This window comes from Idiotropiscis lumnitzeri, chromosome 8 (genome assembly GCF_059441095.1).
Source record: "Idiotropiscis lumnitzeri isolate Australia: NSW breed Sydney's pygmy pipehorse chromosome 8, RoL_Ilum_1.0, whole genome shotgun sequence".
In the NCBI taxonomy this organism is placed as follows: Eukaryota; Metazoa; Chordata; class Actinopteri; order Syngnathiformes; family Syngnathidae; genus Idiotropiscis; species Idiotropiscis lumnitzeri.
In genome coordinates this window covers 4,011,553-4,027,776 of record NC_142398.1, presented here as the reverse complement: position 1 = coordinate 4,027,776, position 16,224 = coordinate 4,011,553, and the positions used below count along the sequence as shown (strand labels likewise).

At 43.3% G+C, this 16,224-nt stretch overlaps 2 protein-coding genes across 2 annotated transcripts; one reads left to right on the top strand and one right to left on the bottom strand.

Annotated features, from left to right (window-relative positions):
• Window positions 1–143: 143 nt before the first annotated feature.
• LOC148331771 (lipopolysaccharide-induced tumor necrosis factor-alpha factor homolog) lies at window positions 144–1,541 on the bottom strand. Its single transcript, XM_088302912.1, has 4 exons — window positions 1,376–1,541; window positions 1,153–1,275; window positions 514–688; window positions 144–405 (listed from the first exon to the last, which is right to left on the bottom strand). The coding sequence occupies exons 1-4, from the start codon at window positions 1,434–1,436 to the stop codon at window positions 288–290; spliced, it is 477 nt and encodes a 158-aa protein (XP_088159038.1). The 5' UTR covers window positions 1,437–1,541; the 3' UTR covers window positions 144–287.
• Window positions 1,542–2,991: 1,450 nt separating this feature from the next.
• Window positions 2,992–14,492, top strand: LOC148331770 (actin-related protein 2/3 complex subunit 1A). Its single transcript, XM_088302870.1, has 11 exons — window positions 2,992–3,348; window positions 3,862–3,957; window positions 4,084–4,188; window positions 5,811–6,033; window positions 8,587–8,694; window positions 8,868–8,971; window positions 9,055–9,163; window positions 9,657–9,732; window positions 9,810–10,003; window positions 10,172–10,262; window positions 13,899–14,492. Exons 2-11 carry the CDS (start codon window positions 3,894–3,896, stop codon window positions 13,935–13,937), a joined length of 1,113 nt encoding a protein of 370 aa, XP_088158996.1. The 5' UTR covers window positions 2,992–3,348; window positions 3,862–3,893; the 3' UTR covers window positions 13,938–14,492.
• The last annotated feature ends 1,732 nt before the right edge of the window (window positions 14,493–16,224 follow it).

Sequence of the window (16,224 nt, the reverse complement as noted above, 5' to 3'; positions counted from 1 at the left end):
GAGTAGGATTTCAAGCAAATGGTGAGTGTTTCAAACCAGGGTTTGGATTTCAAAGCAGGGTTTTAAGCCTGTGTTAGAGTTCCAAAGCAGACGTTCAAGACCTGGTTAAAATTTCAAGTTCAAGCTAAAGTTACCCACGTTAGTAGCTTTCCACATAGAAACATATTTATTGACACGTTTCATAATTGGATAAAAAGGAATGCTGGACAGGGTGACTTGATCAAAGTCCAAATTGACATCACATTAAAAGCACAAACTTTTTCCAGGAATATGTGGATGGGGCGGTTTCACTGATAGCAATGCCTGCGATGCACGTGAAGAAGGCGATGACATCTTGGACAGCAGTGATGAGCGTCTTTGAAATGATTCACGAAGAACGGAAGCAGGCAGCAGCCCAACACCAACCTGAAACGTGACGTCATCGTCACTCCTGCCCATTGCGCGTGGTGGAGTGAGGGGGGGGGTGTTGGAGAAGAGAGAGATAGAGAGCGAAAGAAAGACGAGGTCGCTCACCCACACAGCAAGAAGAGCACGCACATGGCCCATGCGTACGTTCCAGCTCGGTAGTGCACCCTGGTGGTCACCTGGGCCCGGCAGGAGGGACATGACGTCCGAGCAGGGGAGCGGCACAGGTCAGTCTCATGGCTCACAAACCTGGGTATGGGAGTCACCGCGGGGGACGTGCACACTACACGAGACAACAGGAAGACGAGAAGAGACAAAAAATGTAGTCAGGATTTTCGGCATAAAAAGTCACAGGCCACATCATTAGGTACACCACAACAGGCCTATTTATGATACACTGGAACCCCGCCATTTGTGGAGAATAGGGGCCAGGCCACCCCGCGAAAAGCTAAACTCCGCTTGAAATTGTCGCCCATTATGAAGCCATTAGATTTGTTTTTTTAAATCTCAAACATTCTTGAACAGGCGGGGATAATGACAAAAAAAATCTGGATAAATATAATCAAATAAATTACATGATTATTTTTAAAATAAAAAAAAAAGGTCAGACTTGACCTACTGAAAATAATTGTTTGTGTTTCATGAGTCAGCGTTAACGATTTTTGGGACAAAGTATCAAAGACCCTTCAAATTGGTTATATTAATTGTGCATGAATTCGAAGCGGAGGTGTGTTACCCAGCAGGTACCTTGCGGGGTAGACTTGGGGGGGCACACCCCCACAGGTGGAAAGTCAAATGCACAAGAAGCAGGAGGATGTTGAAAGGGTGGGTGAAGGTGATAGATCCTCACCTGGTGTCCTGCTTTGTCATCTGCACACACATCATTTGTCATTAATATATATATTTTTTTAAATGTCAGGATAAGCGGGTCAAAGAAAGAATGAATGGATGGATGGAAATATGTATTCACCTGGTGAGTAGTAAAGCGATGCCGTGGGGAAGGAATCGTCCCGGTGGGAAAAGGACTCCATGCTGACAGGCTCTGGATGAGTTGGGTACACCTGCAAAAACTACCAGCTGACAAGCAAAGATACTAATTCGTTGCCCACTCTGATTGGTTGGGTGACTTGTCAGCCAGAATGGAACAGTCCCTTGTGCTTGTGACATACCCTTTTTTTTCTTTCGTTTTCCTTTTAAATCTATGTATGACTATTCATTTATGTTCTGTTTATATGTTCATTAAAAAAAAAATTAAAAGCTGAACTCTGAAGTAATAATTGTATCAAACCAGGGTTTATGTTCTCTTGCCCGGGTAGGGGTTTCAAATTAGTGTTTCAAAAAAGTAATTCAAGTCAGGGTTAGGGTTTAAAAAGTTCGTCTTTCATGCCTTGGTTAGGGTTAGTTGTTAGGCCTTCAAGATAGGGTTTCAAAGTAAATTTTCTGCTTTCACAGAATGTTTAAAGTTTCCCATTAGCGTATCAAGCCAGGATTATGATCTCAAAGTAGGGTTTCGAAGCAAGTTGGTATAGTTTTGTGCAAGGTTTAGGGTTTCAAATAAAGATTTCAAGCCTGGGTTTCAAGCGAGAGTTAGGGTTTTAAGTTGGGGTTTTGAGCGTGGGTTTGGGCTTGTAATTTGGGTTTGAAATCAAGCTTTCATAAAAATCGTGTTTCCTTCATTCTTATTACTTTTATACTCCTTATTTTATGTTCTTACTTGTCTTCAGTTTTCTTCCTTTTATTACTCAGGCTCCCCTACCTTCCTCACTTCTTGCATTCTGATCTAACCCCTTTCAAATCTTTATTGATTCATTTCCTCCTTCCATATAGTCTCCCTTCCTTCTTTATTTGAATATTTTTTTCATCTTTTGATACATTCCTTGTTTCCATTATTTTGTCATTAAACCATTCTTCAATTTTTGCATCTTTCTTTCCTTGATTTTTTTTTCTGGGGCCTTTGAACAGCTGTTTGAACTCCGTTGGCGAACATACATCCCTTCAATATTTTATTTATTTATTCATTCATTCATTCATTCATTTATTTATTTAATGTTGAAACTTTGAATGTACAAAACCTATTGGCATAGTGCGTTGTTAATATAATACATAAAAGATAACAGACAAGCCTCAATAAAGTTTCACAAAAAAGTACAAAATAAATAAAATAAATAAAATTAATTAATATTAATAATATAACATGAATAAATTAAATAAATACATAACAAGAATGCAAAGGGATGACTTGGGGCTTTCAGCGAGGTTCAACTCCTCTACTAATAAATATAGTTTCACAGCATTTTTCTTCATCGTGTATTTCAAGGATTGCAAAGTAATGACACAGTTCTTTATGAAAAACAACAAATTTAGGTTTAGATTTCAAGTATCTATTTTCATGAAGAAAATATTTTCCAACAATGATAAGTGTGTTAATTATGAGGTCATAGGATGATTATTTAACAGAAGTACCATACAGAACATTTTCTTTTGACAGAACAGAAAGATTGGGCAATTTAGGGGAACGACCAGTCGTACAGATCTTCCCACACATCCCTTCAATGTCACGTGAAACAAATTCAGCGCCAACTTCCTGTATGACGTATTGATGTGGTTTCTGTCGTATGCACCGGTGGCGCTGTTTCCCGGCCTGCCTGGTTGTGCACGAGCTCAGTCACTTGACAGTAGCCTGCTGGCGACTTACGCGATGTGGCTCAGCTAACCAGTAGCTGTCACTCAATCAGTCAGCCGCCGGATGTTCCCAGACGCACGTCGTCGGCCGTCTTGACATTCCCCTCAAACATTCCCGGACGAATTCGTGTCGACTGACCAGAGTCCGCGAATTCTCGTCCGACTCCCTGGTGGTCGTCTTTCCCTCCCCCAGCCGCCGCACCTCTAGCTCTGCTTAGCTTGGCGGCTACTGTGAGTGCAGGGAGCCAAGGAGTGGACGAGGTGAGATGGCTCGATAGGAAACTCCGTGGTCGGGATCAGACGATAGAGGCCTAGCTAGCGAATTGCGCTAGCCACCCGATAAAATCACAGAGCGCGTGGGTACTACTGATCTTAAACCGCTGTTAAGAATATACCACAGTATTAACTCTTCTAAACAAGGGTGTGAATTGTTTTATCTTTTGTTAAATTCGATGTAGTCGCAAATGTGATTTAAAGGCCTTTTTGACGGTTATTTGAAACGGTGTTTCATATTTTGAACGGTGCGGTTTGGCTGTCGATGTTAAGTGGCTAACGCCGCTTTCAATGGTAACTTGTCTCATGTAATGATTAATGTAGAAATCATGTGAATATATATATATATATATATATATATATATATATATATATATATATATCATCAGCAGGCAATGTCCTCACCCTGCCGCTCACTTGAGGGTGAATGAAAAGGTGGTGGCTAATCAAGTTAAGTTAGTTAAATAATTTAACTGTCTGTGTGCATTTGTGACAATGGAGAGCCCTGAACCGAAGGACCACACCCAGATAAGATGTCCCTTCACCAGTTTCTGCTGGAGCCCATCACCTGCCATGCGTGGAACCGCGACAGGACCCGTCAGTGTGGCCTTCTCCCCCTCAACCTCTTTCAATGCACCTCTCCAGACCTATCATTACAGCAGGGGGGGGAACCGGTTTGGCTGGTTACTTAGCTCTCTTGTGTTGTTTCTTTTCCCCATGCAGAGATTGCTATCAGTCCCAACAACCATGAAGTTCATATTTATAAGAAGAGTGCCAACCAGTGGGTTAAGACTCATGAGCTGAAGGAGCACAACGGACACATTACAGGTACTTGGTTTATCCAAGAGACAAAGCAGTTCAATATACCCACCTTGAATGCCCCGGTAAGGATGTGACTCCTGAATGAGAACCACTTCCAAAGTACTGAATCTTTGGAGAATTTTTGAACAATAATTTTTAGATTGTCAGAGGCATCAACCCGAGTAGTTGATTTAGATCCAAAAGCACCAACAATGTCCAGGGTGCTTGGAATATTTTTCTATTTGCTTGGGATGTAACGATGCACTCAAGCCCAGATTTGATTTGATTTTCAGTCCCAGATATCAAATTGATTAAATATTTTTAAAATCGCCATGCTGGTCTTGGTGCGCTCGTGTGGTGCTGCAGCCATCCACAAAAGCAATTTGCATTAATATTCAAAAGCTTAGTGTAAATTAAATGGAACCAAATACTGTAAACGATACTGAGTTGCACTAATTATATGAAACTTCTAAACGTATTTCACTATTCTTGGACAATGATCCATTTTTTTTATGTCGTCAGGACTGAAATCATTGAATAAATTTAGGGTAATGTGCTGTGCTAAAGCCAACTAAAATAAGCACTTCAATTAATTTTAAATGTAGTTTTTATTTAACCTCAATACAAAATGTTTTGCTCTGCTTCTTTAGTATTTATGATGTAATCTACATTTTTTTTTTGCACGGTATCGCCCTGGGTAGGTACTGTTGTATTGTTAGGTGTTGCCATTTATGGCTTGTGGAAAATGGGTCGTCATGTTGTGTTCCTTTCAGTGCTGAGATTTCCAAGTTTATAAACGTAACACATGGTAAACTGCGTTTTGGTTTTGATAAACGTGAGTTTGTTCACTAATGCCGCCATAATCCACAGTAACACTACAATATGTTGACGTACCACAACAGGAGATCGCGCGTGGCGTTCCAGCAGACGCACACAGCAGTCTGTGTGTGTTAACTACTGCTAGCTTCCCTATGCCAGAAATTAAATCGTGCATCAGCTGAAATGAGTTTCTTTGTTAGAGTGATTGTTTATCACCGCCGTGCAGCTATGAAAGGAAAGTTTACATTGTACTAAATAATTTGATGAAATGCACCCACTTTCAGACTCAGTTGCCAAATCTAACACGGCTTAGGCATGAAACTGCACTCCCCACAATTCTTCTGTTTTGCATCACGAATGACCCGGATTACCACGAATGCGTTTGTGCGTGGCAGACAAGGCATTTTGCGTATGAGTTATTTTTTTTTTTATGCAGAGACATGAGAGTGTGGCTCTGGTTAACATGGCGTCGCAAATTAATACTTTTATTTTTTACTTCCATGCATATTTTAAACAAATGTAGCATGTGTAAACATCCCTAATATTCATCTGTGCAAATGAGTGAACATTGACATCAGATTCTATAACTAATGTGCAGCGTGCCACCCAACAGGCAATTATCATGAACACGGAGTTGTCAATGCACTCATTGAGCTTCTACTATCTACATTAAGCGAGAAACAGTTTCATATCACATTTTAAATTTGAGCCGTTTAAACTTATAGACTTGTTTGGCCACATTTGTACCAAGATTTCATTACGATAAGTCATTGTCTTACCTACATGTCATCTCCGCCATGCTGCTTCATCCTGCGTCAACTTCTCCGCAGGCATCGACTGGGCCCCCAAGAGCGACCGCATTGTAACGTGCGGCGCAGACCGCAATGCATATGTGTGGTCGCAGAAGGAGGGCGTTTGGAAGCCCACGCTCGTCATCCTCAGGATCAACAGGGCTGCTACCTTCGTGAAGTGGTCCCCGCTGGAGAACAAGTTTGCGGTGGGCAGCGGCGCGCGGCTCATCTCAGTCTGCTACTTTGAGTCGGAGAATGACTGGTGAGAGAAAGCTAAAAACCTACAGTCTGCCTTTTTATTATGATGATTTCAGGTGGTGTACTTGTGTTTTCGGGGAAAAAAGATAGTTGTGCATATATATATATATATATATATATATATATATATATATATATATATATATATATATATATATATCTCATATCAACCATGAAACCCTGCTCACAACAGCATGTATGATCCTGTGCAGTTATTGAAAATGTTAATTGTAGTTTTAATAATTAACAAATCTGCATGTTAAATTGGGAAAATGATATTACAGCAATCCAGATTATCAATTTTAAATCCAGGAGTGCCCATTGAGTAATCACATGAGTAAATTATGAGTGTGGGAAATTTGTGTATTCCATTAAGACCAGTGCCTGTGGTGCTGCCTCCATAAGTTTCATAGCATAAACAGAACACAGTCACTGACACTGTCAGGTCACATCATGGAGCTAATGAATTAACAGCCAATAATCAAATATTACTGCCTTCCTTACTCACAACTGAATTGTCTACTTAAAAATATTCGGGCTATTTTAGTCATGTCAGAGGAATCCGAAATGTTCGGATTTGAACAAACTCGTCGCCACTTTTAAACATGCGCAGAAGGTAAGAAAACTTCCGGCTGTCAATTTTTGGCCGAAATATCGTAGGTTTTTGTTGTTTTTCAAACTTCAAATGAGGATGCAACTACAGCGAGTTCCAATACTGCGGGATTTATTGACGTTCACTTTAACTCGACATTCACTGAACTAACTGATCCCTGTAGCGCCTGCCCATTGCCCCCGATAAAGCCAAAGGACCATACCACAACATAAGGGGGTGTCTGGGTTAAACCATCACCATACAGTGCACACAAATAGATCACACCACAGTTTTCGTCGAAATTAAAGATATTTGGCTGCTTTAAAAAATGCTTGCCCGGTCGGGTAAGTTGCCCATAATTTTACCTTGCCCGTGGCCAAATTTCACTTGCCCCGGGCAATCGGGAAGCGGTTAACCGCGAACCCTGCCTCTGTTGTCGACTGAAATTTACTTAACAAGTGCCCTTAGGCTCGTTTTGCGAATGTCGCATGTCCAACTCCAGCCTACAGGTGAGCCATATTATTCACAATGCGAGCCCAGGGGCATTGTGATGTCACTTTGAGTCAACCGGCAACTTTTTTTTTAGGAGTTAAAGATTTTTTTAAAAAAATTTTTTATTCAGAAATGTCGTGTTGTCTGTAGCAGTTTGTTGATTTTTGAAACACGACACGTTATAGTTTCTTATACACACGGGTAAAGAAAAATGTGCGGCATTATTCCTTATTCAAAAGGATTTTGTGCATTTTTTGTGGCTCTTTGAGTTTAAATTTGTTGACCCCTGCTATAGGTGAAGGTGAAAACAATTATTTAAACTAATTAAATTGATTTAAAATTCATTGCACTTTTTTTTAGGATTTATTGTCCATGCCTGGTACAATGACAGCTGACAAAGGCATATGGAGTAGTGTGCCTCACATTTAAAATGTATACATACGCACGCACACACCTCCACACACACAATACTAGGGGTGTCATCGGATCCGACGCCGATATCAACAGCGCCATTTATAGCATTCCATCTAAAATGTCAGAGATTAGCACTGGGAGTCACCATATTGATTAAAAGAAATTGTAATAAAAAAAAGAAAATCACGCAAACCCGCATTGATATCATTCACTTGAGTGAGATTTGTTGCGTAGGCTCGCCTCTGGGGTCAGCCAGCTGTGGGCCCCGGTGACGGTTTCTGTGTGTGGCGTGTTCGGCTTATGCGTGCGCGTGCGCGTTCATATGAGATGTGGGTGGGATGGGCCTTATTGTGTGAACTGAACCGCTCCTCTGCCTTTTACCAATTTACAAACTGGTCAGGTGTAAAGGTTTAAAAAACTTTATGACGCTAACAAATATACTTCCCTCACGAGAAGTTGTCTATCGACCTATCTCTTTGTCTGTCTGTCTCTGCTGCATGGTGCACAGGTGATTTGTATCTCCTTCACATTTCTTGTGCTTTGGATTTGAATTGTGGGTGCTTAGACTTCCTCCAGCATTCCAAAACCAAGCATGTTATACAGCCATAAGATGGAGGAAAAAACCCTGCGACATAAACATTCATTTGTTTGTATTAATTTCTTTCTACATATCTTGTATTTGAGGAACCCAAAAGTAATTAAATGTATTGGAGTTACATTAATATTACGGCACTTTGATTACATTACTAACTGCATTTTTAACAGGTAACTAGTAACAGTATGTATGTATCCATTTAATAGACAGATGCACCCATGTTTGGAATGAATCACATATTCTCATACCTACTGTTGCTGACCATTTTTATTCTGTTTAATAGTTTAACTTCAAGTCTCGTCTAATAATTCATAGTAAAAACATAAATTACAGCATGTATCATTCCTGCTCATATTGTATCAGACTATATCGGAATTACTGTAGGCCGCAATATCGGCTCGGAAGTGGAAAATGTTGGATCTGGACACTCCTAAAACACGTTTGCTCTCTTTTCCATGTTCCAGGTGGGTGAGCAAGCACATCAAGAAGCCCATCCGCTCCACCATCCTCAGTCTGGACTGGCACCCCAACAACGTCCTGCTCGCCGCCGGCTCCTGTGACTTCAAGTGCAGGTGACGCGTCTTCATTAAATTAAACCAAGCAAGCTGCTGGTAGTTGTGTTTTTTTTTTTTTTTTTTTTTTTTTTTGTGAAGTGCCAAGTGAAATGCCCCCCCCCCCCCAACAACCCCAATACACACAAGCAGAAACCACTAAAATGACAGTTTTTGTCTCTGTGGGTGTCCAGGGTGTTCTCAGCCTACATTAAAGAGGTGGAGGAGAAGCCCGGCCCAACCCCATGGGGCAGCAAGATGCCTTTTGGGGCTGTTTTAGCAGAGTTCGGCGGAGCAGGTCTGCCCCATCAGATGTCTTTTTAAGCGTGTGCTTCCAAAACATACATTATTTAATGCATTGCGCCTGTTCCGCTCATTTAGGAGGTGGCGGTTGGGTCCACTCTGTCTCCTTCTCTGCCTCTGGGAACCGTCTTGCGTGGGTCAGCCACGACAGCACAGTCACTGTGGTGGACAGCTCCAAGACAGCCTGGTATGTTGTTTCTAGTATTGAGCCCATCTGTAGCACTAGCTCATGTGTGGCTACAGCCACTACGAGTCATTGATTTGGAACTTTTTGTTAATGCTTTACAAACTGTTATAGGGGTTGACTTATTCTGAAAATGTGACACATTGCATGAGACTTGATGGCCCTTCAAACGGGTTAAAAAAGGCAAAAACAAGGCAAAAGGAAATGGTGTGGAAAAGGATTCAGCCCACTGCTTGTCAATTTAAAGAAAGCTGATCTCGCCTTGGGCCCAGCACAATGTAGGCGGAATAAGGCCCAATAGATACATTACCAAAATAAGCTAATATCACAATGGTGAAAATGATATACTGTCACAAATGTCTAAATGTTTTATCCCTGTGGTATTTTGATGAATGCATGCCACCAACCTGTTAAAAAGGCTCCTGCAAAACCTTTTGAAAAAGTGGAAAAAATGCAACGTCTTAACTATAAAGTTTTACAAATTTTTTTTTTTTAGTCCTTTGCAGCTGAAGACAGAGTTCCTGCCACTCCTCAGCGTCTGCTTTGTGTCCGAGAACAGCCTAGTAGCCGCCGTAAGCCACACAATCTTCCACACTTGCATGAAGCCGAGGCTTTTCCTTTTCATTTTTTCATCTTTGCACGTCTCCAGGGCCACGACTGCTGCCCCATGCTGTTCCGCTGTGACGACGGCGGCGTGCTGACCTTAGTGTCCAAGCTTGACCTGCCGAAGCAGAGCATCCAGCGGAACATTTCGGCCATGGAGCGTTTCCGCAACATGGACAAGCGGGCCACCACAGAGGACCGCAACACAGCGCTGGACACGCTGCACCAGAACAGCATCACGTAGGTCACGCCCAAAGAATTTCAAGGAGTGGTGATGACCATGCGCAAAAATATTCTCTGCTCTTTCAAAAGTAACATTAACAACTTTTATATCCAGGAAATTATAAAGTCCGTTTTCCATAGTATGTCCCTCTTTAAAAGAAAATAAAAAGGTCTACTTTTTCACAGCCAAGTGTCTATCTACGAGGGAGACAAAAGGGACTGTCGCAAGTTCTGCACCACCGGCATTGATGGCGCCATGACGATTTGGGACTTTAAGGTACTCGCATACATGACTCACAAGAAGTTTGGGATATTGGGCATACGGCTGAAATTGTAACTTAATCTTCACTGGTGAATCTAAATTTGACCCTCTGTAATCTTTTTAATGCACATGTCAAGCTGTTGACTATTTCACTACTTTTTATGCAAATTGCTGCTCACTAACAAAGGACAGAATGACAATTCATAGACAACTGGCAGGCTCTCCGTGAATGGACCAATAAATGTGCTGGTTCAACAATTGAACTGTTTGAGGCTTCACACAGCTTCAAGTTGCCACTGGATTTAGCTGCAACAGGGACTGGTAGAAATAGAGAAATGCATAGAAGACCTCTGTAAATAAAATAAAATAATTGTATCCGAATGGTTAGAGTCTGCTCCCGATGAAATGATGCTAATTAATTTTTCTTCTACTCACACTTGTGACCAGTCAATCTGATGTTTTTTTTTAATGCTGACAAACTTCTGCTCCCCACTTCTGCCTATTTCTCAGTCATATAGTGAAAATGAGGACATAAATATTTACTTGGCAAGTCAATTTACAGTGCATGCTCAAATCTTGTGCACCTAAATTTTCAGGTGAGTACAAAATGAATTAGTCTGAAGTTCTGACCTAATTAAGATTATCGATCCATCCATTCTCTTCCGGTTATGAGGTTGGGTCGCGGAGGGAGGAACTTAGTTACCCTCCCCAGCCACATTGTCCAACTTCCCCTTCCAAGGCGTTCCCAAGCCATCTGGCAGACAGTCTCTCGTGTGTTTAGTGGGTCATCCTCTGGGCCTCCACCCAGTGGGGCACGCCAGGAACACCTCACCAGGGAGGTCTCCAGGTGGCATCAAGTCAAGATGCCTGAACAACCTCATCTGGCTCCTCTCAATGTGGTGGAGCAGCGGCTCGACCTTGAGCCCCGAGCTTCTCACACTATCCCTAAGGGCGAGCCCGGACACCCTGCGGAGGAAACTCATTTTGGCTGCTTGTATCCAGGATTTTATTCTTTCTGTCATGACCCACAGCTCATGACCATACTGGGGGTGAAGGTAGGAATGTAGAACGACTGGTAAATTGAGAGCGTTGCCTTCCGGTTCTGCTCCCTGTTCACTACAACAGAACAATACAGTCTGCATTACTTCTGACGCTGCACTGATCCTTTTGTCGATCTCCTGCTCCATCCTCCCCTCACTTGTGAACACGACCCCAAGATACTTGAACTCCTCACTTGAGGCATCATCACAGAGAGGGCCCTCCACCTTTTTCCGACTGAGGCCCATGGTCTGAGACTTTTGTGTTCTGATTTTCATCCTAACCGCTTCACATGCTGCCGTAAACCTGCTAAGATCATGGCTTGAAGAAGTCAACAGTAACCCATCTGCAAAAAGCAGAGATGTAAAACTGAGGCCATCAACCCAGACACCCTCAACACTGCGGCCATGCCTAAAAATATTCTGTCCCTCACAGGTTTGAAAGGAATCTGTGACAAAGGGCAGCCTTGGCAGAGTCCAACCCTCATTGGAAACAAATCCGAATACCTGCCAGCAATGCCGGCCATAGTCTGACACCGGTTGTACAGGGATGGAATTTTATGTACTTGCGCGTCTGATAACGCATACTCCCAGAGCACCCTCCACAAGATCCCCCCACGGTACTCGGTCGAACACCTTCTCCAAGTTAGCAAAGCACATGTGCACTGGTTGTGAGCGAACTTCCATGCACCCTTGAGTACTCTGCCGTGGGTGTAGAGCTGGTTCACTCTTCCATCGCCAGGACAAAAACCACACTGGTCCTCCTGAATCTGAGATTTGGCCTCCCAGCGGACCGTCCTCTCCGGCACCCCTGAATAGACCTTACCATGGAGGCTGAAGAGTGTGATTTCCTATGGAGTTGGAACACAGTCTCCCTTCTTAAAAAGGGGGACCACCCCCCAGTCTGCCAGTCCAGAGGCATTGTCCCCGATGTCCATGGGATGTTGCAGAGGCCTGTCAACCAAGACTGCCCCATAGCATCCAGAGCCTTTAAGAACTATGGGTAGATGGCATCCAGCCTTGCCAACGAGGAGTTTTTAAACTACTTCAATGAAGTCAACCCCAGAGATAGGAAGTCCTTCCTCAGAAACCCCAGACTCCGCTTCCTCGTGGTATTGCATGTCAGGGGAATAGGTGTGGTCTGCAAAATATTCTCTCCACCGATTCACAACAATCCGTGTTGCGGTCAGCAGCACCCCATTCCCACTATATCCAGTGTTGAGGTTGCACTGCTTCCCCCTCCATAGATGCCGGATGGTCTCACAAGCTGTGTTCTGCTTGGCCAGCCAGTGGCCATCAGCTGCTTCTAGAGTCCCACAATCCAAAAAGGCCCGATAGGATTCATTCTGCAGCTCAACGCCGTCACTCACCGCTGATGTCCAACAACAGGGTCGAGGTTTCCGCCACGACAGGCGCCGACCGCCTTACGGCCACAGCTCCGGTTGGAAGGATCAACACTGGAGACACCGAGCATGGCCCTTTCTGACTCGATGCCTGGCACCTCCCTTGGTACTTGAGCTAAGTTCTGCCGAGGGGAAAAGCTTTCTGTTAGGGCATTCTGTCAGACATTCCCAGCAAACCCTCACAATGAGTCTGCCAGGTCGAACCGTCATCTTCCCCCACCATGCGAGCCAACGCACCACCAGGTGGTCAATTGACAGCTCTCTCTTCACTTGTGTCCAAAACATCCGGCCAAAAATCCGATGACACGACCACACAGTTGATCATGGAATTGTGGCTTGTGGTAGCTCGGTGCCAAGTGCACATATGGGCACCCTATTTTTGTTGGCAATCATGAGGCCCATACCTACTCAGCGTCTCTCACAGTGGGCAACTCCTGATTGGAATAGTGTTCAACTCCTCTTTAGAGGATTGGTACCAGAGCCCATGTTGTGTGTAGTTGGAACTACTGTGCCTCGCACACCTGCTCAGGCTCTTGGCCTGCCAGAGAGGTGACATTCCACGTCCCTCAAGACAGATCCTGTTGTTCTGGATTGGAGTGCTAATGTCCTCTCCTTAGGCCGCCACCCAGCTCACTACACACCTTACCCTTTTGGCCACTCCCTCAGATGGTTAGCCCATGGGTAGGGGGATCCACATTGTCGTTTTGGGCTGAGCCTGCCCAAGTCACATGGATGCAGGCCCAGCCACCCGGCGCTCGCCTTCGAACCCCACCTACCGGCTTGGCTCCAGAATAGTTCCCTGGTGACCTGCAAGGGAAAACTGGCTCCAATTTTTTGTTTTCGTCAGGATGGGTCTCTGAGCAATCCTTGGTCTAGTCCCTCACCTTGGACCACTTGTTCATGGGTGACCCTCCCAGGGGCATCCTAGAATTATTGTGACGCTCAAACCCCTCCACCGTGTTAAGGTGACGGCTCATAAAGGCGTAAATTAAAAAATAAAAATGGAAAACTATACTTTAAGATACAAGACAATGTATGTTTTAAGTTTAATCCAAATGAGATGAATTAAAAAAAATATATACATCTGTTTACGCTACAGTTTGAGCATTTAATTCTGTGATTCCTTTGAGTAACACACGGCATTGAGCAGCCTAAACGTAAACATTGTGCAGACGATTCACTGCCATCTGTGTTTTCTTTCCTCTCCTCAGAGTTTAGAAGCTTCTATCCAGGGTCTCCGCATCATGTGAAGAAATTTTGTGAATGGGGAAAAAAAATGGAGACGCTGCGACCTCACCTACACTCGCCCCTTCGCTCCCTCCATAGTGACATACACACACTTGCACACGCACACGTACCCTATCGAGTGTCTGCCGAAGCACTGATCAGGCTGTAATACACACATACCTGCACACACATACACACTGAACTGACGTGTGACATCACTGTTGATTTTCTTGAGTTGCCGTTTGATTTTAAATGAAGCAGGTGAGAAAGGGAGGGAAGAGGTACCGTATTATTAAAAAAATGTGACTTGTGTGTTTTTTTTATGTTCTCTAACCTCTTCCAAAGTACCAAAAGTTCAACACTAAAGCTAAGTTTTATCACACACAAAAAGAATAAGACTGAATATCACCATGGCTGAGCCTCCACATGAATATATCAGCGCGGCATTGAGGTTTCAGACGTTTTGTCACTCCCCACGCCGTCGCCATTACGGCTCTAGTAGCTAGGAGCTCATGTATGATGGAGGATGACTGTGTCAAGCGAATTTAAATAAAGTTCAGATGCATTTACAGAACACACACTGGGACTGCTGTCTTTTTTTCTCAACTTATGATGATGATGTGGTTGTTACTTGCGGTATGGTCACATCTCCACATGGTGCAAGCGGAAACACTGAAACAGTGGCTGCTGCGAAAGTGGGAGTGGTATAAGGAACCAGGAGACCAGAGGGACAAACCGGCAGGTTATGTTGAGAGGTGGAAATGGAGGTATTCTTTTCAGAATCAGAGTATCAAAGGGTCTAAGGCCCAATCCCAATAGCACTCCTTGCCCCTTGTCTTGTTCCTTCCCCCTTGAAATGTGCGTTCACGACAAGACGTGTCTCAATTTTCCGTAAACTTCTGGTGTAGGCCACAAACAAGGGGCGTACGCCCGCTCGGCAACAAATACAATGTCTGCAGAAATGATATCAAAATACGACAATAAGCGGAAAGTAAGTAATATGTGTTTCATCGTGACAGGCATGGTTTTATTGGATGTTCTATACTTTGCTACAGTTTCATGTTTTGAGTTATGGGTTTGAAGTATATTTTGGCTTTGAAGGGTGGGTCCATCTCAGCGGCCTTCCGGAGAGGACGTTGGATTGGTGAAGGAAAAGAACTTCTCTGAGACACCCATTGTGGTTAGAGAAATATTTTATTCTGGTCACATGCTGATGTCAAGAGAAGTCTCCCCATAAAGTTGTGTGTGCATCAGCACATGCGTGCCCCTCCTGTACCCATCCTATTGTAGGGCCAGGTATGAATATTCAAACTCACTTATTCTTAAAACATCTAATCGGCTCGGGGAACCCTCAAATTAAGGCTCCGCGAGGGTTCAAAACCGCGCCTTGTCCCGCCACACGGAAGTGTGACAGCTTTGACGAAGGTTGAAGTGACCGCTGAAACTGTCAGCGAGGTAAGAGTTTTATTGCTCTCCACCAGACAAAAAGTTTTTGTCTGGAAAAAAAGAAAACTTGAAACAGAAGACAAGATGTCGCCATATCGCTTGTATATCTTCCAATCTGGATCGGTCTAGTCTCCATTGCATGTTCGGTTTCGGTTGTTCAGGCACAATATTTTTGCTTGTACAAATATGGTCCAACAAACACAATTCCAACAAGCTTCTCTTCCTCCAACTCTTCAAATACATGGATATGTTTGATATTTCGCTTTGTGAGTCAATTTTTGACTGGCTTAATACACTTTCTATGTGAGCTCTGCCAAAACTTGAAACCTATTGAAAAAGAAGACAAGATGAACGCCATAACGCTCCATGTTGTACCATCCTTCCAGTCTCAAAGAGTCTAGTCTCCACTCCATGTTTGGTCGTTCAGGCACAATATTGTCACTTGTATACAAATGGTCCAACGAACATAAATCCAACAAACTCCTCTTCAAATACTTGGATCCCCTCAGACACGTTTGAGATTTTGCATTATGAGTCAATTTCTGACTAGTTTAAGACATTTTCTGTGTTGAGCTCTGCCATAGTTCCCTTGGTGTGATGTCACACTTCCAGGTTTGTCGCTCTGTAGTGTCTATTTTCGGAAAAAATATTATTTTGTCAAAAATACCAAAAAAAAAGTAAATCATGCTTTATTTTGTGTATTAAGTGTAATTTATTTATTTGTGACACAAAATGATTTGATTTGCCATTTCCTGAACTTACTTCTCAAGGACTCTAAGGGGAAGTAATGGGATTGGGCATAAGAATACTGCATTCATGTGAAAATGGCAGAAAAGCGGGGTGGCCAGAGGGTGACTAGGGGTG